The sequence below is a fragment of the Epinephelus fuscoguttatus genome, linkage group LG12 (genome assembly GCF_011397635.1).
Source record: "Epinephelus fuscoguttatus linkage group LG12, E.fuscoguttatus.final_Chr_v1".
Classification (NCBI taxonomy): domain Eukaryota; kingdom Metazoa; phylum Chordata; class Actinopteri; order Perciformes; family Serranidae; genus Epinephelus; species Epinephelus fuscoguttatus.
Window position 1 is genome coordinate 22,938,068 of NC_064763.1, and position 21,894 is coordinate 22,959,961.

Sequence of the window (21,894 nt, forward strand, 5' to 3'; positions counted from 1 at the left end):
TAGCATCGTGAACTAAGTTATGCTGCTACTGCTAGCACTGTTAGTGCCATTAGCAGTGTCAGCACAGCTATTGGTGCTACCATAGTTAACAATGCTACAGGGGTTTTGGGGCTCAACTCCATAGATGGTCCATCTCGGTGTGACTCGACGTGTTTAAACTGCTAATGGAAATGCAAATCAACATGATATGGTTTGACTCGACCCAGCCTAAAGTGCCAAATGGAAAAACGCGATGCGTTAGCCTCATGATCATCTGATCCAAAACCATATATCTAATAGACCCAAGCCCTTCGGCACAGTGCCAGACTTTGAAGCCAGTTTGACATAGTGGCAAAATGTGGAATTACAACTTCCAGGTCCATCACATGATGCCATTGGGCCTAAAAATACTTTTCCCTATTGACTTACATTGTGGAAGAGATGTCTGTAAATTGGTGGATACATTTTTTGAGCATCACAACACCCACGAAATGACTCGTTCCAATATCAGATTTTGATCCATTTGGTCAGACAATATTTCTCAAGTCTAGAAGAGCTGAACGATTAACTCATTTTCTTCTCCATTTAAGTTAGCAGAGCGCTAAACTGGAACTCTCTAGTGCACCTGCTCTAAAGGGCCCAACGATGCAGGATATCCAGGTAATTTCATACCGCAGCTATTGAGCAACTGTCATAAAATATTCAGACGGTCTCCTCATATTTTTTTAAACATATATATATTTACAGCGATCAGCCAAAACATTCAAACCACTGACAGGTGAAGTGAATAACTTTGATTATTTTGTTCCAATGCATTGTTCTGCTGGGAAACCTTTGGTTCTGGTATTCATGTGGATACCACCTGACATGTTCCACCCACTCAAACACTGTTGCAGTACCAAGTACCCCCCCTCATGGCAACAGTACTCCCCAGTGGTAGTGCCCCCCCTCCCAGCAGGACAATGCACCATGCCACACTACAAAAACTGTTCATAAATGGCCTGTGGGGCGTGAGAAAAAGCTCAAGGTGTTGACCTGGCTTCTAAATTTCCCAGGTCCCAATCTGTTCAAGGATTCATGTGATGTGCCAGTACCCCAGATGTACCCCTAATCCAAGGTGGGGCCTCCTTGGATCAGACTCATCTGACCTGTCGAGGCATGGACACAGGATCTCTGGGAGTGTCCTGCGGTGTCTGGCACCAGTGCGTTGGCGGCAGATCCATTTAGTCCAGTGGGTTGTGAGGTGGGTTAATGGCACGTGCCACAGATGCTCATTCAGATTGGGATCTGGGGAATTTGGAGGCCAGGTGGACACTTTGAGGTCTTTGTCACATTCCTTGGGTCATTCCTGAGCAATGTCTGCAGTGTGACATGGTGCATTGTCCTGCTGGGAGGCCACTGCCATTGGGGAGTACTGTTGCCATGAGGGGGGGTACTTGGTCTGCAATGATGCTTGAGTGGGTGGAGCATGTCAGGTGGTATCCACATGAATGCCAGAACCAAAGGTCTCCCAGCAGAACAATGCATTGGAACAAAATAATATTCACTTCACCTGTCAGTGGTTTTAATGTTTTGGCTGATTGGTGTAAATATATATGTATAAAAAATGAGTAGACCTTGTGAATATTTTTTTTCCAGAGCGACATGCAAATAAGGAACCTTGATAACAGATCCATGATATAATGTTTTATTTTAACCCATGGGATTTAACTTTTACAGTGCATTTCTTTACAACAATTATTCATTAAGTGACAGGTTTTAGCCACCACTACGGATCAGATAACTATGTATGTTACATGTCTGAGTTCCTCTCAAAGATTTTGACTTCATGAACACCGTGTGAAAAAATCCCAAATATTAGACCACGGATAACCACACAGGTTAACTAATTCAGTGACATCCGATCATCCGTTGAAACGGTTAGCCTCGTTATTGAACCGAGCCATCTGTTAATCTTCAGTTGTCTCAATGTTATTAAGCAGCTAACTATCTGTACCAGTTAAACATACAGAGAGGTGGCCAATTAGAAACCTGCTGCCATCCAGAAGAAAGAAAAAGGCTTTAAAAATAGACAAAAACAAAATATGGCACTATTGTCTCAAGGAACAACCAGTAGACACAAACATAGATATTTTTTTAAAGGGGGCTGTGGCCAAACTCCCCTGAACAGAACGAGAAACTCCAAGCACTTTGTTCAGTCTTTACTACCTGTTAACAATCCGAGGAGGACGCATCAGTCAGATGGACATTCATTCTCAAATATCTCAGCAGAAAAACCTTCCCTCTGCGACGTTACTAAATACCCACAGTACCTTCAAATGACATTGTCTCGCATCAGAAGTAGACATTACAGAAAACTGCTGTCTCCACACGTTACTGTGTTCTCTTCCTCTTAACACATCGAGCACACATTCCACAAAACAAACAGCATGGCATCGATCCGTCCACTCACACATCCCTCAGAACGCATAATGTTGCAACATGGCTATACTGGAGAAAAGCATTGATAAAGACAGAACCACATTGACTGTGCATATACATAATTTTTGAAAACACATTGCAGCAATGAACACATATATACGACCCACCGAATGCACGTGAACATAAACTCGATCCAGTTATCCATTACATATTACATTCAGGCTCCAAGAAAAAAGATGCAATGACAAAGTAAACAGCAGATTTCTCCCTTTTGCTCAAGTTTGGTCTCAAATTCCCTCAAATACACAACAGCTAGTAGTGCACAAAATAAGAATACAAAATTAGACTTTTAAATACTGTAGCAGCAATTCTTTTCTTTTAAAGTTGAAAGCCTCCAGTAGTACAGGCAAAGGCTTTGGAGTCCCCGACACATGGAAGGGTGAGCGATTGTCCTCTGAAGTGCGAGACAGTGTCTGTAAGGAGGGTGCAGGTGTTTGGTACTAAAGGTGGGTGGACAGGTTGGAGAAGTGACTCGGACAGGGCGCCGCTAGAGGACTGAGCCGCGTGGAGGCAGCCGGACGCTGCAGTGCTCCAGGCTGAAAATGTCTTTGAACAGAAGGGGGTTTGTTCTGCAGGAAAACCTCCCCTGCTGACACACCTCCATCTCAGACGTTCCTCTTCTCCGCCTCTCAGACAGTCTCACAGTGCATCTCCACTCCGAAACCGAGCCTCCCAAAGAGTAACAATTCCTCCTCATCTTCCCAAAACCGCAGCAGGTTGGGGTCACAACGGGGCGCTCGGCTCATCAGTCCAAAACGAGCAGGACAGAGCCGAGGCGGGCCATGCTACACGACGCTTCTCTCAGCTGGAGGCTGTGGCGATGGCCTTCTTGAGCTGCTGGCTGCGGATCTCGCGGGTGCGGGACTCCAGGAGCAGGTCGTGGCAGGCGTTGCAGACCAACACCGGGTCATACAGCTGCTGGTCTGGGATGGGCAGCTTCAGATGACAACAGTCTTTACAGAACACGTTGCCACAGTTCCTGAAGATGGAGACCACACAGAGAGTTAGGAGGGAGCACACAACAAAGGCTTCGCTCAGACTGCAGAGTGATCAGATTTGTTTCTCAAATCAGATCTTTGCAAGTGATCAGATCGTGTGTGTTCAGACAACACTGACCTATCTGTGTGGGTCACTGTGGTAATGCGTGTCGGCAACTACGTTCCTAAGCTGTTGATGAAGCTTTTCAGCTCGGAAGCATGAGAAATGGAGGTCCATCATTTCGTCCTCCAAACAAGTCGCGGTGCAGAACTCCTCCATCGCACCAACTGAACTCCTCCATAGAGCTCTGCTAGTAGCAGCATGGATTCTGTTCAGCATTTCCGTCACTTTGGATTTGACGCCATCATGTCGTGTTGGGAGTGTCGCAGAAGAGACTTTTGAAATACAATTTGAGCGTCCAGAGCGTCTGGACTGACGCGCATCTGAAGAAATCCGATTGCCATCACATTTTAAACCAAATCCAACTGTGGTTTGGATCCAATTTGCAAAAATCACATCTGATGTGGTTTTTGCAGTCCAGACTTTCTACAGGTATCAGAAACTTTAATTCTTTTAAATTTTTCTTTGAAGGTTAAGTATTCCTTTAACTTCCATGACTTTATAGGATGAACATGTTTAAATAGTGACATATGCAGAATGTATCTGATAGTCAGCTACTTCTACTGCAGCAAACATTTTGTCCATCCTCTGTATTTTCACTGTATTTTAGTGCTCTGTCCGTTATAAATTTCTCTCAGTTTGGGACGACTGTCTCAGCGGAGCATATAAATAATTCTCTGGCGAACTGAGAGCCTTTCATTCTGAAAGCATGGGCTGAAACTAAAGCTTGGTTTATTGCTTTGAAAATACAAAGCAAAGTCTGTGTTTGAATCGCAGGCTGCTGCTTTGGCAGAACTGTGCTGCAGCAACATAGTGCCAGGAGATATGTGTATATAAAAAACTCCAAAAAAGCTCTGCTGAACAAATGTTTATTATATCTGATGCTTTGAATGAGTGAATACACAAATCAGGAGGCTGTTAAACCTGATCCTAAAGCAGCTACTGTTAGAGACAAGGCCCAGAAGTTTGAAGGAATAGTTTGATGAAAGTTAAACTGACTCTCATGTCTGTACATTAAATATGAAGCTAGAGGCAGCAGCCATTAGTTTAGCTCAGCACAAAGACTGGAAGCATGGAGAAACAGCTGACTTCCAGCACCTCTGAAGCTTACTGCACCCCAGTTAACCCAGTATACATCTCCCTCGTAACAACATGATGTTTTTACAGTGCAACCAGCTCGCCAGGCCGGCCACGTCATCCTGTTTCCACTCTTTATAGCTTTCTAAAGTCAAGCTAACCTGCTGTTGGCTGTAGCTTCATATTTATGTACAGACATGAGAGTGATATCAGTGTTTTTATTTGACTCTCAAGAAAGCGAATAGCGAGAGATCTTCATAATGAATGAGAACAACTTTAGCTGATCGGTCAATGAAGAGAATTTTTTTAGACAATTCTGATGATTGACAGGATTCATTAGAAACTGTGCCGATTACAGATTCTTGAATGTTTCTTGCTTTTCTGTATTTAAGTCATTAAAAGAATGGGTTTCAGAAATTTCACTTCATACTGAGATAGTGGTAACTGGGGGCTGGGTAACTGGACCAATATAGCTATATCTATCAGCTATCTGCGATTGATTGAGTTGTTTTTCTGGGTGATTCTTATCATTTTATTTTGGTAATTTTGATGGTCTGCCTCAGGACAATGATTGAGAGCTGCTGCTGCTCAGACACAGTGGTAAAAATCAGTGTGTAGATGAGCAGGTTTTCACATCTAACTCTGGTTTGGTTGAAATAAACCCTTAATTCACAGAGTTGGTGATTATTGGAACACTAGAAACACGAACCAAGATATGAGTGGGTGAGTTTTATTTTGTTTCTGTTGAGTTTAAATGAAGTGTGTTTGATGATAAGTTACAGTTCACAGTACACACTAACAAGAATCAAGCTGATTTTGTGCCAGATTCCCCTCTTCTGACCATCGTCAGCACTGCTTTGTTTGATGTTGTCGATGTATGTTAAGTGTGATTTTTACATTCCCCATCTGCCCGGAAGTCTGTTCTGCCCGAAATGATTTCAAATCGCAAGTATTAAACATGTTCAGTATTAGATACGATCCAGTGTCCTATTGTGAAGGGCTCAGGCTTTAACATGTACAGTACATGTTCACGCCATCTCCACAACTTAATCCATGTTTTTAAATGTTTTCTTAGTAATTTTTCTGTAAAACGTAGTGCAAAAACTAAAGGCTACATCCTCCTGCTTGTCATCCGCCATGTATGTTTTCTCTAAAGTCATGTTTGATCACGAGAGATTTGCGAGATTTGAGAGTCAGGACTTTGGTTGTTCGTGAATGGAATCTGTTAGTGTGCGGTGTGACGTTAAGGCCAAATCGTTGCTCTCCACGAACTATAGGAACAAGACTGTTACATTTATCTTGACATGTTGTGATGTTTAGGGTCTGTTTTCAACATTGGCTAAGATTTGAAAAATCTTTTAGTGGGGGCCGTTCTCAAGCTAGCTCAGTAAAAGAGCGATACAACGACACAATCTAAATTTCATTAAGTGTTTATTGATAAATAGAAAAACTTTTTTTTGACGGTTATTGATAGTGAAAGTGTCTGTTCAATGGGCTTTTATATACAGTATATGTTTATACTTAACACCCATGATTTTTTCTCTTCTACCTTTACATGTGTGACTAAATGTGATATTTTTGTGTTCTTGTATTTATTTAGGTAAGAAGGACACCCACCTGCAGTGGTGACGTCTCTTGGCTATCCAGAACTCACAGTCACAGTTGAAACAATGGGAGGCCATGTGGTCGGGCACCCACCTCGTGACCTACACACACACACACACACACACACACACACACACACACACACACACAGACATCTCTATCAGAACAGTGTGCTGTTATCAGAGGTGCTCCTCGTCACACAGGTGAGGGGGAGGAAGGAAGGTGATGAAGCGGAGTTATTTTAGACAATGAAGCAGTGAAAGATGCTGACCTCTGTGTCCTTGGGCTCCACTCGGTCCCAGCTACCCTCAGACAGACGGTCCTCGCTGTGGGTTGACAGAGAGTCCTCCTCATTACTGTTGTCTGACTCCCGCAGACACGTCTGAAAACAGAGAGAAAAGGGCGAGATCAGAAAACAGATGGGACTGATAGAGGAGAGAACACTTCCTGGGGATTATCAAAAGTAAACATTTACGAACACTGCAGACAGAAATAAGCTTCTAGCACTGGGCATTAACGTCATCACTGGGAAAAGCTACTCACGATGTCATCCTCGTAGTCGATGTCTGGCTCCGAGGGAGGGGTGCCATACTGTTTACTCTCCAGCCTCATCTGCAGCTGTCGCACCTGCTGCCTCAGCACCTCCACCTCCTGCTTGTAGCCCGCCTCGATCTGACGCAGTCTCTGCTGCACGGCGTCCATGGGCACCGGCAGCCCGTCGTCATCCAGGTAAGCTGGGGCCTGGGGTGGGGGAGGGGAGCTGGAAGCAGAGGGTGAGGAGTATGACACTGGCAGGAGCTGATGGCCAGCCAGGGAGTAGCTGTTGAGGGTGGCGGCAGCAGCAGGCCCACACATACCAGCATAGCCTGAACTCCTGGCAGCAGACAGCCACCCAGCCTGCACAGGGCTGCTGGGACAACACAGAGCCTCTCTGCGGCAGCACTGGGACCCATTGGCGATGGCAAAGCCCTGGGAGCGGAGCAGCTTACTGGCAAGTCGACGACTCTGGTAAGTGTTGTGCTGCAAGGCCCGGCTGACGCCAGAGTGGCTGCCACTGCTGCAGGCGGACTGCACCAGACCCTGGACGCTCTCCCAGTGGGCGCCGAGCAGGGACAGGTCTGTGATCTGGCTCTGGGAGATCAGATGGCGAGCTGCTTCCTGGGTGCAGTCTGCAGGAGCTGCTGCAGCTGTGAACACACGCTCTCTTCCTTTCACTATGTCTGTACTCATGTCCTCTCTCTCCTTCTGGGGTTGGGGTGACTCAGGCTCATCATTCAAATGATTCTGGGTCAGATGCTGGCTCACAGTGGGAGGCAGGGCGGGGGGAAGCTCTCCCTCATCTGTGAGAGTCTCTGTGGAGTCCTCCATGGGAAGGAGTGGTGTGAGCTGCTTCAGAGCCAGCAGCTCTGCAGATGCTGGGAGGCCATTTGTTTGGCTGTCACTGTGGCCGTTCAGCAGCGAGGTGGGTGTGGCAGCTGCAGGCTGAGTGCCGTTGCAGGGGAGAGGTAAGCACGGCTCTGATTTATGAGTGGGTGACGTGGTGCTCTCAGCAGTCCTACAGGGGCTCTCAGCCTCCAGCGGAGGTGGAGGTGGAGGGAGTGGAGGGTTAGTGATCTGAGGCAGAGCCTGTTGAAGGACAGGAGTGGGGAAGGGAGTGTGAGTGAGTGTGATGTCCTTACTGAGAGGGACAGGGGGAAGGGGCAGAGAGGGCAGGGGCTGTGTGGTGAGACAGGGCTCCTCCTCTGTGTCTTCACAGCTCTCTGAAACTGGGACACCCTCTGGGGTCTTGGCAGGACTCTGGTGTAGAGGTTGCCCCTCACTGCTGTCCAGTCCAGTGTCGGGCATGACCTCATCAGAGACGTCTGCAGAGGTTTCCTCCGTGCTTGGCGAGGGCTCCAGGGCAGAGCGATCCTCCTGGCAGTGCTTATTGAGATTTGGGTCGCTGGATGTACGTGTCAAGGGCACCCCGTTCTCAAAAGCTGACAGCAGGTTGTCCATGGAGCGAGTCTTGGGAAGTCTGGAAATCAGAAATACATAAAAAGGTTTATTTTTTCCCCACAGGTGCTGAAATGGCAATGATGCAATTCTCTGTTTGGGACTCTAGAGGGCGGTGTTGCTCTCTAACATAAGGGAATTTTGAACCAATGTATATCTCTGTACATGGACAGCTACAAACATTAAGCACAGATGCTGAGTAGCTGATCAGATTTGCATCAAACAAACACACCTGTCCAGGGAACGGGAGGTGAGTTCGTCTCCGGTGACATTCGGGGGGAGGTAGAGCTCCATAGAGTCATCCACAGCGGTGCAGGGGGAGGAGGTGGGCAGGTACACAGCCGTCCACAGCTGTAATGCTCGTGTGTGGCAGACTGGCTGCAGCACCTGGCAGACAAACAAGACACGAGGATCCCAGACGATCAATATACAGTAATGGTGGTGCCTGTCGGTGCTGTTCTACCACTGCTGTGGAGGGTTTACTATGACCTTTTCCATACTTGTCTTAGAGGTCAAACACAGACTATCAGGGTTTAATCTTCAAGTTAGAGTCATGCTTTAAAGCTCTGATAGAAAAAATAGTTTGGGGATGAAAGTGAAAGTTAAGTCATATTAATCATTGATAAAGCAGCTTACTTAGAGTCTGGGAGGTTGAGTCTGAGAGAAATAAAACCAGCAATCTGCTGAGTCACTGTTCCTTTAAAGGGACAGTTCATCCCAAAATCAATAATACATATTATACATATACAAGTCAGTCTCCTCAATGACTAAAAGGCTCGGTGGCTAAAAGTAGGAGGCAACCCCCTGTTATTTCTGTATTTAACTTGTGGCGGTTAATAACAGTATAATAGTAACAGCATTATATACCATATCATGACTGGGGATGTAGAGAAAGTTCTGGAAGTTCTTGTTTCCGTTGCGAAGCAGGGACCACACAGAGCAGGTGCGCTTGTAGATGTTCCTCGTCTCCCTCTCGCGAGCGTTGTTGCACAGGAAGGTGCCATAAAGACACGAGTACGTATGCTGCACCAGCTTGACCTGGACACACGAGGGAGATGGAAGATGAAGTCAGGCAGTGATTCAGATTCTTTATGGTTTGATAGTGCTCTGCTAATTCGGTGTAACAGCTCAATGATGTGAAACACCACCTGACAACAAGATTAGTTGTGGTTGTAAAATGACAGTGTATATCAAGTTCAGTTATAAATGAAAGTTTTGAAAGAATATGGGGTGCAGTAGGATCATCTCGCTCGGAGCAAAATCTCAAAAAATGATGAGATGGATGAAACGCACGGCAGCATGTGCGAAGAAACATTTTTTCTGTCTTTCAACACTTACAGACAGTATCCCATCAAACAACCCAGGGGACTGATTTCATAATTAAAGGTTAATGTGAACGATAATTTTTGCATTTTGTTACGCAGAGCTTTGATATTATAACGAGGGAATAAAGTCAGTAAATTCGAGGGGGGGTAATTTCTAAATCTCGTAAGATCCCTTGGTAATATTAGTCCCAGGTGAATATAGTGACAAAAAACGTATATAATATTATTAAAAGAACAGAGAGAAGTAAAGAGTGCTGTACGACCACCCACCAGGAAGGCCTCGTTGAACTCAAACAGGCAGGGGAACTGTTTGAGCAGCTGGTGAACACAGTCCAGCCACTGCAGGAAGACGGGACACTGCTCGCTCACATCGTCAGCGTTCTCCTGGTGGCCGCAGCGGTCCCCAAACTTATGACCGTAGTCCAGCCACTCAGTCTCTACAAGCACCTGGAAACCCTGTGGACCACAAGGTAGTCAGTTATGGAAGTGCTAATATGACAGTGCAACAAAAACTGATTCAGCAGTACAGTCTGATAACATTGTCACCATTGACAGTAGAATAATTCAGCAGAGCAAGAGATATCTACTTTATTCCACTAGTTATTCTTCCTTGGCACCTATGTACCCACAATGCAACTCGACTGCTGACAATTCAGTTTCCTGTAAACAGACTTTAATGTGTGAAATTATTTCAGTTACAACAAGTGTATCTAAAATCCTACTGTATGCAACATTCTGTGGTCCAACTGTGCAGACTCTCACCTCTAGTGTCCTGTAGTAGGGGTCCAGCAGGACCTTGGAGAGGGCTACAATCTGGGGGGTGCGGTCCCACCCGTCCGAACAGTGCACCAGGACAGGACGGCCCTCCCTCTCCACCGCCGAACACACCAGAGTGGCTGCCTTCAGCATGACGGACAGGTGCTGCAGCCAACGGGTGCTCTCAAGTGCCGAAAGCCAGCTGGAGACACCAGAGGTGACTGATCAGATACGAATAAATCAACACAGAGCCTGTCCCAACTGATGATGTGGTCTGGAGCCTAGATTTGGGGTGCTTCTCAAAGTCAAGGATGCTTCCCTGGTATTTCCAAGTTGGGTACTACAAAGGCTTGGCAAGACTCCTGCCAAGCATTTGAAGGACACATAATGGAACAGTCTAAAGTGGGTTCGGGTGTGCGTCACTGACACTGTCCCGTCTTAACCTCCAGTTTTTGAAACAGCAAAAGAAATGTGCTTTACACATTCATGGTGATAACATATTTACAAGGACACTGAAGATACTTGCATTCAAATGCATTTTGCACCGTCATCTCTTCGCTCTTGTCCTGTGCCATTTTTTAAAGACAAGCACAGTCAAGAACTGGCGATGCATTAGAGCCCTCGCCTTACGAAAGTCAGAATAAACTTTAAGTTAGGCCTTGTATATCAAGTTCAAGTGAAGATACAGTGACAGGATTTCATGCCTTTTTTCCCAGGAGATTAGATTACAAAATAGTCTGTTCACAGGGCTCTCAAAAAAAGCTTTTTGGCGACTACAACTTATTCAGACATATGACCACATAACACCAATTCTAAAATACCTACACTGGCTACCAGCCACTCTGAGAATTTACTTCAAAGTCTTGCTGCTTGTCTACAAATCACTTTGTGGCTCTGGGCCCACATACATCTCTGATATGTTTGTGCAATATGAAACTCCCAAGAACCCTGAGGACCTCTGGGGCGGGCCTACTGCTTGTTAGAGTTAGAACAAAATATGATGAAGCAGCATTTTGTTATTGTGCAACGTAGACCTTAAACAACCTCCCTGAGACATTACACAAACCTGACTCTGACCACTTTAAGGTCAGACCTAAAAGCTTTCCTGTTTTTACACTGCATACTCTACCTTTTAATTTATTTCACTTGACTTGTTGTACCTCTTGTATCACTGGCTTGTACTTTGTAAATGAATCCTTTACGTTTGTTGTATCTTTATTACTCTGTAAAGCACGTTGAATTGCCCTAGTGTATGAAATGTGCTGTGCAAATAAAGTTGTCTTGACATTTCTTGCCTCAAATTTGATCATAAACAGATTTTGGTAAAAGTGACTGAAAGTTCACTTGCATCTTCTTTAGAAATCGCCGGACAGGACTGATGCATCGTGTGCATAGGATTGAAAATCCTTGAAAATTCTCTGAACAAATTATCCTAGACATTGACATAATCCTTCGGCGAGATTTCGATGACATAGCATGCAGCCATTTCAGGATCCCTCCTTGACTTTGCGAAGCACCCGTTGCAACATCAACAACCTCTGGTCACTCTGGGTTATCTTAGGTTGACAGGGTTGAGAGGAGGAAGCCTCTGACCTATATCTATGGAGGCCTCCCTGTGTCAGTACACACCTCCATCAGAGTAACAACAAGCATCAAAAATAACACGGTGTGACGTCATAGCTGGGTTAACCTATGCACTGTACATACAACTGCACATGTAATACATATACAGTCACAGATGTAAACACACTCGTAAAGCATACACAGCTGGTAAAAACACACAGAACAAACGGAAACACACGTCTCTGCTGTCGCTGTGTACAGACAAGACAGCTGGCCGGCCCAGCACGAACAGGAATGGACTGTGGCAGCGTTCCCATCTCTGTGCGGTGTTGCTTACTGTGGCCATTAAAACGGGGGGGAGGGAAAGGGAGAGGGCGGCACCGATGAAGGCAGAGCTGCACGGAGAGAAAGGTCAAACAGATCGACTTACTTTCCCGGATCGGGGATCTGACTGCAGACGGTCCTCAGGGCCTGAAAGCTGTTCCGGATGGCATGGATATTAGCCATTCCCATGAACATCACCTCACAGTTGGGGTAGTACTCTGAAAACAAACATAAACAACACTGATGAAGGTCATCAGACATAAACAACACCTAGCTCGTGTGATACAGTAGCATCATGTGTTCAGATGTTGGTGTTTGCTTTTATTATCTCAGACAAACAGAACATTCATGGTTTTGAGCAGTGAGACAGTCACTGGTGGCACGTATCATTTGCTTACTGAATATCATATGTCAAAGTGGACAGTGACATTAGATTTGACCTCTGCAGAGTGAGGCCCCTGAGACTGCACGCAGAGCAGCACCTTCTTAAATAGATGTGTGGAAAAGCAGAACTGACCCACTTAATACTAGAGATGCAACGACTGCAATTTACTTGGCTGTTTCCGATGGCTGTTGGCTGTTTTCTGGGTAACCCTAACCCTAACCCTTTCCTTCTCTCTAAGACAGCATACATTTATTTTTGTAACTTTTCTTCAATGGGAAATCCAATTGTATGTTCATAATAAAATATTGACTATTGAATAACTTTTACAGTTCCTCAAAAACTGCCCCAGGTGTCCATCAAATCAACAAATCATTCAGTGCTCATAATCTTGCAGCTTTGGACTATTAAAAGCAGAGATGGGAGGAGGAATTTGGAGAGCAGATATCGGAGGAGATGTGGCATAAAGCTATTCAAAATATTTATTCATCCTCTATTTGTCTGAGACACACTGTTTAAGATTGTACACCGACTCCACTGGTCCAGAGCAGTGCTACTGATCCAGTCTTCAGCCACTTTATGTCACATGTTCTGGTCATGTCCCAAACTATTTCATTTCTGGGATTTAGTATTTAAAATTTTTTCAACAATGTTTGGATGGCTGGTGGCCCCATCTATGTCCATGGCAATATTTGGAGTAACTCGCTCCAGTAACTTGGAGTGCTCACTTCTGGCCTGAAGGCTCATACTGTGTAATTGGACGGACTCTTCACCTCCAACATACGGACATTGGATTAAGGATGTTATGTATCATTTACAGTTGGAGAATATCTGTTGTTTTATTTAAGGATCCACGTGGCAACCATTTTTAACTTTTGTGACAAATATGGCAGCTGAAAAATTGTAATGAAACACACTATACTCCCCTTCTTATGTCACACAGGTTAACTGATTTGTCGTTGTTTCCCCCTTTTATTTTTCCTTTCTTTCTTCTGTATTGGATTTTACTTTGACTGGTCTGTTTGCTCCTGTGCTGATGGGTGGATGGGGTGGTCTTTTTGTCCTTACTGGCTCTGTGTTTATTAATACTCTGTATAACTTTATTTAAGTGCCAATAAAAATACCTTGTTTAAAAAAAAAAAAACTGCAGCAGGTTCTAGGACCTTATCTCACTCTTGTCTTTGTTCAGCCATAGTAACCATTAACTCACAACTCTAAGAGAGACCGGGAATAAAACAGTACGCCGTTTCACACACAAGGGAGTTAAAGAGCGAGTTTGGTGTGTGTAGCTTCGCCTACCCTCTTTGGTGGACCAGCCACTACTGGGTGATGGAAAACACATCGCTTACTGTGCAATGCTTGTTTTTTTTTCCCCTGGAACACCCAGTTCATAATACAGCAAATATAAGGGCTTTCATCACCATTGTGTTACCTTGTTCTAATACCTCGTTAATATATTTACATTTTATGCAAATATTATATTAGACTGTTCTGAATACTCTGTTTCTAGCTGTTTATTTCTAGTTTGGCTACAACCTGACAGATTTCTTCACACTGCTATATGTAGCTACATGCTAACATCAGGGAAACATGAAATCCTTCCAAATTTTTCATATGGAAGACCCACAAACACTGAACAATCAGAGCAGACTGGGCTTTTTCGGGAGGGGGGCTTGAAAAGACAGATGCTAAAATAGAGCGTCTCAGACAGAAGGTGAATACAGGTGTTCCAGCATAGACACTGTGAGGAAAATAAAGTGTTTATGTTACAGCCTGTCGATGTGTTCTGGTAGGCACTTAAAATACATGTATGAATCTGAAAATGAAAGCATTAGGTCCCCTTTAAGACTTCTCAAATGTTTGGTCGCACTAACCTTCACACTCACAGCCTCCGCCCTTGGCTCGGTTGGCCACTGCAGCGGTGTATGAGCGAGCATCCAGAATCAGCAGCTTCTGTGGCACAGTGTTGTCATCGCAGCCAGAGCCGCCCGTCAGAGAGGAGTCTAGAGAGACAGGCAAGAGGACAGAGAGATGATATTTTACTGTTGTGAGTGGACAGTGCTATGTGAATCAAAATGGCGCAGAGAGGAAGAGAGAGAAAGTGTGAAAGCAGAAGGAGGCAATCAGAGAAGCGCCACAGACATGATAAACAGAAACTGACTCGATTTGTAACTTACTGAAAATCAATATCTCCTCCTGATGACACTGCCACAGTGTTGCTACGAGTAACGATCACAAGTCAAGAGACCTGCTTTCAACCGAGGAGACAGACGAGTAATTACTCCGAGGCTGCAACTAAACTATTTCTCTCTGCACTCAGTCAGTTCATGTACGTTGCAAATTGACATATTAGGCCCCATTTAGATGATCTATAGCACATAGTCTAAAGTGTATTTAGGACAAGTCCAAGTTCACTTTGACACTAGACGAGCCGACATAAACCTCAAATTGTTTTAGTGCTAAAACAAGCATGAGAGCCTCTTTCTCAGAGTTGTTCTTAATGGGGTGTCACACAGCAGCTCTTTAGCTCTGCTCTGCTCTCTGCTACATTCACATTTTACATAATGTCAAATAGCAATACGCCAACAATTCGACTGACAACACCTCACTTTAAGACCTACACATCCTTGGGTGCACAGATTGGCATAAGGACATTTGCTGCTTTCACAATGTGGTGCTGGCCGCGAAAATGACAAATGCCTCAGTCTGAAACTAACAATTACCACCCAGCATCGTGTGTAAGATAGGGCTCATCAGAGTTGTTTTTCTCTGTAAGTTGCACTGACAGGTGTCCCACTTAAAGATTTATATAACTAAGCCTGATTAAAATGCATATTAGATACTGCATGCACTTGATTTTAATTTTTGGAGCATGTAACCAGTCAGAAAGAGGCGCATAAATGTAATTTATTGCTAGGGTGTTAATTAATTTTAAATTGTTGACAGTGTATTTGCTGATGAAGCTCAATGTATGCAGGCATAATTGAAAATAGTGTATCACTTGGCACTTATGTTAAACATCATTATTTGTTGGTCGTCCACTTTGGAAGTAAGGAAAATTAATGAGATATATAAATAATGGAAATTCATTTCACATTATCAGCCTGAATTCAAATGTATTCTCGAGAGCTACATTGCTCCAACAGTCTACGCAAAATGTAAATCAATAAAAAGGAATGCTTTACCAAAATCACTGTCGGAGGAGTCGGGAGCTTCCCCGCGTTGTCGGCAGGCTGGTGTTCCACAGGTACCCTTGGCTCCCGAGTCCATCTGACAAGCCTTAGCGATGGACGTCACCAAGTACTCATCGTCCGTGTTTCTCCAGCCCCACCAGCTAATCTCCGGCTGGCTGCAACGGGAGATCACCGCCCCGTTCTTCTGGTGCCTGGAATTCAAGGTCACAGAGTCAGTAATCCCAAGTGCAGATCTTATCAGAAAGGAAATGCTGTTGTGCATGTTGGTGAAACGTGTGATAGTGTGTATGTGATCCACCTGTAGACCACCACGGGGATCCTCTTCCAGGACCTGAAGGAAGCCACACTCTCCAGCTCCTTGTCTGTGATCCAGATTGGAACCAGAAGCTTCTGCGGGTAGCTGGAGCAAAGCCTGTGGACAGGAAGGACAAAACACATTACTTTTATAGAGGAAGGTTAAATGCAGTTTTTATTGCTGGAAACATTATATGGCCATTAAGGTTTATTCCAGGGAAATGGAAATCCTTGGAATACACATTCAATTTACTTCCCATTTCTCGAGAAATACAATTAACAGTAAGACGGGAAAAACTAGTGACATTCTGGCCGTAAACTAAATAGATTGATACATACAAAATGCATATCACTACAGAAATACAGAAGATCTTTACATCTTCCCATGTAGATGCAAATCTTGGAGCTGGCAGGGATGCAAAACTCAACAGCACATGGTAACTTCCTTTTGGCCCACCAAATTGAGGGCTCTGCCAAAGTTTTAGTCTTTTGAAAGTCTTTTCTAAGTCTTCTAGTGTATGGTAGGCACCTGGCTAATACAACCCGATGTCTGCCTCCAGCTTTGTGCGGAAAGTCTTCAGATGATTGAACAGTGACGAACAGAAAATAGAATCCATCTCAACTTAATAGAATGACTTTGAATACACCAAATAACTTGGTTTAACAAATTGCATATGTACTGACAATAAAACACTGTCAATTACTTCCATGTTCTCAGCAGCCAGCTAACTGATAAAATAAATGGTGTTCTTTTGCCTTAACAATTATTAATACCACCAAATAATACAAAAATGAAGTCAGGTTAGGAACCCATACATTTAAACATGTTTCTCTGTGTTGCATTTAGTGTTGCTAGAAGTATGGCCGATGCGTTCTTACTGTAGCTGAAGATATGCCTTAAAGGGCCAGTGTGTAAAATGGGTTGAAAACAGTGACATCAGTGGTCAAATTCTAGATTGCAGGGCTCACTCGCTCACCCCTCCTCTCGGGTAAATGACGGTGGCCTCGTAGGGACAAAAAGCCTTGCGCACAAGTTTTTCAGGAGTAGGTCTATCTAGCGACGAGGTGAATGTTTAATTAGAAATCTAAGCCATGTTACGATATTGTAATGAATCCCTCACGAGCAGGAGACCAGAGGAGCGTTTGGGAAAAAGGCCCGTTTATTTGAGCACTCCAGAAACTAACACTCCGCTCCACTCCACTCCGTCCCAAACTCTGACTCTTCTAGCGTAATAGACACACTTCATAACTTTACACACATACTCGTTTACCATACTGAGTGGGGACCCCACTCCCCTCTCTGTTCCACCAATCTCCAGCCCGCACACTGACTGACAGCGTAGCCTGTAAACAGAGCTCAGCTGTTTATTTAGCCTAGCAGTATCTCCGGACTATAGTTGCTGCAATGGACGACTTTGAACGCGATTTTGAAGAGTTTCTTGTAGCAGACACAGATCCAGAGCCATACCTGTTTGAGCCGGAGCATACAGATGAAGAACTCCATGTGTTTGATGCTGAGCGGGTGAGAAGAGAGGCTGAATGCACAGAATGGGATTGGGTGCTACTGCTGCCATTGTTGGGGAGATATATCATCAGGAGGAAAAGTGCTGCAGAGAGTGCATCACAAGGAGTGAAGTTACGTCTTCTTTTCCTCGCAGATGACAGTTCGGGTTCATTCTCTCCTGTTGCGTGGTAAGTGTGGTCCATTTGCAAACTTTATGACTAAAAAAACTTTTCACTACTCTCTATCGACGAACTACTAACACTCTCTGCTGTTTCCTCCTCCTTCTTCCTTCCTTCTGCTGTCTTCGTTGGTTCATTTATACACGCGAAACGCGTTCTCTGGCTGGCTGGATTCTCTGCTTGGTCTGCCGTACAGCGCAAGATGGCGATCTCTCTAAAGCAAGGCCCTTGCTATATATATATATATATATATATATATATATAAAAGCATAATTATAAGGCTACGAAAACCAAACGAATTTTATTTTATAGCGATTATACACTTGTATAAACATATTAATGGGTAGAATATTCAGATTCAGATTCAGATTGACAATAACCCTTGCCAAATATTACACACTGGCCCTTTAAAAAGAAAGAGCCAATTTCCCAGGATTTCTGGGATAGCGCGTTCCTGCTCTGGGGACAGAAAATGTCTAATTTTGAGGGGGGAAAAAAAAACCATTTACATTTCATTAAGGCTTTGAGTGACAGGATGTATGCGGATAGTGTCTTCAGCTTCTCAGTCAGAGCCACTACTTGCTAATCCACTGTGCCAGCCTCTCAGCCTACCTCTCTAGCTCCAAATAAAGGCAGCGACAACCAAAAGGCTGAACCTGAGGCTTCAAAATTCACAAACCAGTGGATGACGTCATGGTAGCTACATCCATTATGTTTACAGTCTATATGTGTTCCCAGCCAGTGCACTCGGACTGACTTAACACAGAGTCTATCAGTGAAAAAAAAAAATACAAGACCCAAACAAAATAATACTCTGAGCTGCAGCAACATTTTTAGACAACACAAATGTTCTGGTTTTCAGGGTCACACTACTTCATCAAGAACGCTCAGCTCTGAGACAGAACAAATCACACAGTGCTACAGCCTGACTCCATCTGCTCTCCTCCTCCCTCATGATACTTCCCTCAATGTCTGTTCACCTGCTGACTGTCTGAGGAGTGAAGGGGAGACGGAGACAGTGTGTGCGTGTGCGTATGTGTGTGTGTGTGTGTGTGTGTGTGCGAAATACTGTGCTGAGTCATGGGCCTCAGCAGGCTGCAGCGCGTTTAATTAGCCAGTTGTCCTGTGTGTCTTTCTCCCTCAGCAGGATGTGCTCTCTTGGGCCCTCCGAGCAGACTGACCTTTTTTTTTTTTGGAGTATTTATTTGTCCAGACAGCAAAGGAGACAAAAGAGTCGGACACACAGGTACACATACACACACATGGTATACCGCATTATTTCTGCTTGAGTGAGTGCTACAGTGTTGTTTATTTGTCCATGTGTTAAAGGTTAACTTCAGTATTTTACAACCCAGACCCTATTTTCCCATGTTTTCGTGTCCAAGGGACTAATTGGTTTTTGAAATTGGTCCAATATTGAGTAAATCACTGGCCAAACAGCCCACAATGCAAACACTCGGGGCAAGTTGCAACGTCAATGTACGTCCACTAAAAGTGCTTGTTTTTGCCACTGGCAGGCTTAGATCGTTATTTTAAGTGTCTGACAACATTATGGAAAGGAGCCCTACAGAAATAGACCTTTTTGTTAATGAATAAGATAAGATAAGATTTGTTTAACCAGAGACAGCCCCAAAAATGCCAGTTCCTTTTTGCATTGTACCCATGGATGTACGAACAGCTTTTAGCGGATTACTTGGAATAAAACTTAAACGTAATAATTCTCAGGTAGGTGATGGCAGGTTTTATTCCTATGATTTCTAAATGGAGTTACTGGTGTTTTTTTGTGATGGACATCCGAGACTATGATTCCCCTTGAAGTGTAAGTCACACTGAATCTAAAACTGATTACATAAAGACTATATGTGTAATATCTGTGTATTCAGTGTACTCTTGCAGTTTAATCCAGCCTGACAACTATCCTCCCCAAATGCAACCGTCATTTAAGACAAATTCAAAACTCCCATTTCCTGGCAGAGTTCTTTTTTAAGATTATTTTCTTGGCCTTTTTAAATGAGAGGACAGCCAGGGGCATAAAGGGGGAGAGAGAGGGGATGACATGCAGGAAAGGGCTGTGGGCTGGAGTCAAACCTGTGGCCGCTGCAGCAAGGATATTGCCTCTGTATATGGGGTGCCTGCGGCACCCACTGATCGACACTGTGGTTAGGGCGTCCCTACTCCGGCCTGATTCAAGCCCTACTGTCTGTCGCAGCTCTCACAAAACTTTTTCTAACTTTGTCACTCACTATTCACTCTCTTATCGACTATCATGACTAGTACAGTAGTACAGCTATCTGCAGAGACAGAGGTGTCATGCTATTTATGGTAATTTATCTCCAACATACTTGAAGTTGCAGTTTATGTCCGACACTCTCCAGACGTTCTGTGTGTCAAAGCTCATCCTCTTCACCTCCATCTCCATTCTCTGACGCACGTGATCACCTGCACACACACAGAGCACACAGGGAGGAAATTATTTTAGAAGTATTAGCATTTTAACAAAATATGAAAGCTGTTGTGTAAAGGGGACCTTTATGCTTATTTTCAGGATCATACTTGCATTTTGGAAATCTATTAATAATATCATTACATGCTTTAATGTTCAAAAAACTTTATTTTCCTCATACTGTGTGCTGGAACACCTGTATTCACCCTCTGTATCGCTAAGCCCCCTAGTCTGCTCTGATTGGTCAGTGTTTCCAGGTCTTCCTTATTTTGTATCCACAAACTTTCTGTTGCTGCCATTACACAGAACAGCCAGTTCAACATCTGCCTGGTTAGCACAAGTTACCACAGCAGCCGTAGCTGACATCCGACACCGCTGCTGTTAAACGCTCCCAACAAACTCACACCAACATCACAAAGGCTCGACTGCTGTTAAATCCCTTACATTAGCCTTGGGATGCTAAAAGTTAGCACTGTCACTGTGTGTGTGCGGGGCAGGCGGACTCTAAACGTCCCTGGGGCAGATCTCACACTCCTGCAACAGTTGTCTCATGATAAACAAAAAGAGAGCAGGCCGAGGAGGTGCTTAGCAAAGCAACATGCTATGTGCAGGTCCAGAATAAAATAACTTGAACAATGTCCAAACTTAATGATTAACAGTTATTGATCGATTACTGAGTGTCGGCTATTGGTCACAAAAAATTAGCATCCCTAAAACAGAGTATCCAGAACGGTGTGAAGTATGAAGTTTAATTTTGTCAGTGTTTACTTCAGTATTTGAAACTTAAGTTGAGAGTAATATGACATCCGAAATTGTAACAGTACTGATTTTTGTATGTGCGCGGACCTGGGCGACAGAGATGAACATGCTGGTCTTCATCATCAGCGCTGCCTCCCAGACACCAGGCATGATAGGCCAGGGCGAACAGGTCCTCCAGTCGGGACGGGTGAGCGATGGCCCGGTTCAGACGCTTAACCCACTCCTGGCATTGCTTGAACGTTGCAAAGTGGCATCTGTGGAGAACCCAACACGAAGATTAGAAAGATGAGTGAGATCCAACAACAAAACATCACGTTACAGCTTCATGCACTGGGGACTGGAAGGAAGACACAACAAGGAAAACTCATTCTTCAGATGCTCTGTGATTCTCCACCCTTGAAGCAGGAGTAATAATGTAGCTGCTTAATGATGAGGAACCGAGACGCCGCTGGCACATCTGCTGCTGAGAATCTGAAGGCTCCGCTGGTTCTGAACTTTACAGATGTCCATGCACACATGAGGGTATCAGTCTGCTGTGAAATTAAAGCAGGCCTCCGTCTTTTTTTTACTTGAAACTGTTTCTAAGCAAGTGTCCGCATGCTAAGTGCTAATTCACCAGCTGTTTGATCTTATTAACAATGAAGCAATCACAAATTAAATGAAATCACCAGATACAACAGTTCTGAATGTGACAGAGCAGCACACTCTGATCACTTTAAAATGCAATACAACAATAAATGTGCTTATGATTTAATTAGCTTTTCAGAACAATTTACAAAACAGCAACTGATTCCTAATCTAGAATCTTTCACTTTGAGATCTTCTGCAAAAATGACTGCTACTAAAAAACAACTTAACATGTTTGACACTAAAAAAAACATCATTATGTAGATTCTGTTGCATTTGTTGTTCTATGTCCATATGCTGCAAGTTTGT

The 21,894-nt window shown here is 44.2% G+C and overlaps 1 protein-coding gene across 4 annotated transcripts in view; it reads right to left on the reverse strand.

Annotated features, from left to right (window-relative positions):
• Positions 1–1,652: 1,652 nt before the first annotated feature.
• mtmr4 (myotubularin related protein 4) overlaps positions 1,653–21,894 on the reverse strand; it is a 67,431-nt gene continuing 47,189 nt past the window's right edge. For all 4 annotated transcript variants that reach the window (XM_049592139.1, XM_049592138.1, XM_049592137.1 and 1 more), the window contains 14 exons: positions 21,046–21,212; positions 20,099–20,195; positions 16,078–16,191; positions 15,771–15,970; positions 14,460–14,588; positions 12,310–12,421; positions 10,323–10,518; positions 9,831–10,016; positions 9,103–9,273; positions 8,468–8,622; positions 6,784–8,257; positions 6,512–6,622; positions 6,253–6,341; positions 1,653–3,439 (listed from right to left, as the gene is read on the reverse strand). In XM_049592139.1, the coding sequence (XP_049448096.1) occupies positions 3,262–3,439; positions 6,253–6,341; positions 6,512–6,622; positions 6,784–8,257; positions 8,468–8,622; positions 9,103–9,273; positions 9,831–10,016; positions 10,323–10,518; positions 12,310–12,421; positions 14,460–14,588; positions 15,771–15,970; positions 16,078–16,191; positions 20,099–20,195; positions 21,046–21,212 (3,379 nt within the window). In that variant the 3' untranslated portion in view covers positions 1,653–3,261. The remainder of the gene's footprint in view (positions 3,440–6,252; positions 6,342–6,511; positions 6,623–6,783; positions 8,258–8,467; positions 8,623–9,102; positions 9,274–9,830; positions 10,017–10,322; positions 10,519–12,309; positions 12,422–14,459; positions 14,589–15,770; positions 15,971–16,077; positions 16,192–20,098; positions 20,196–21,045; positions 21,213–21,894) is intronic.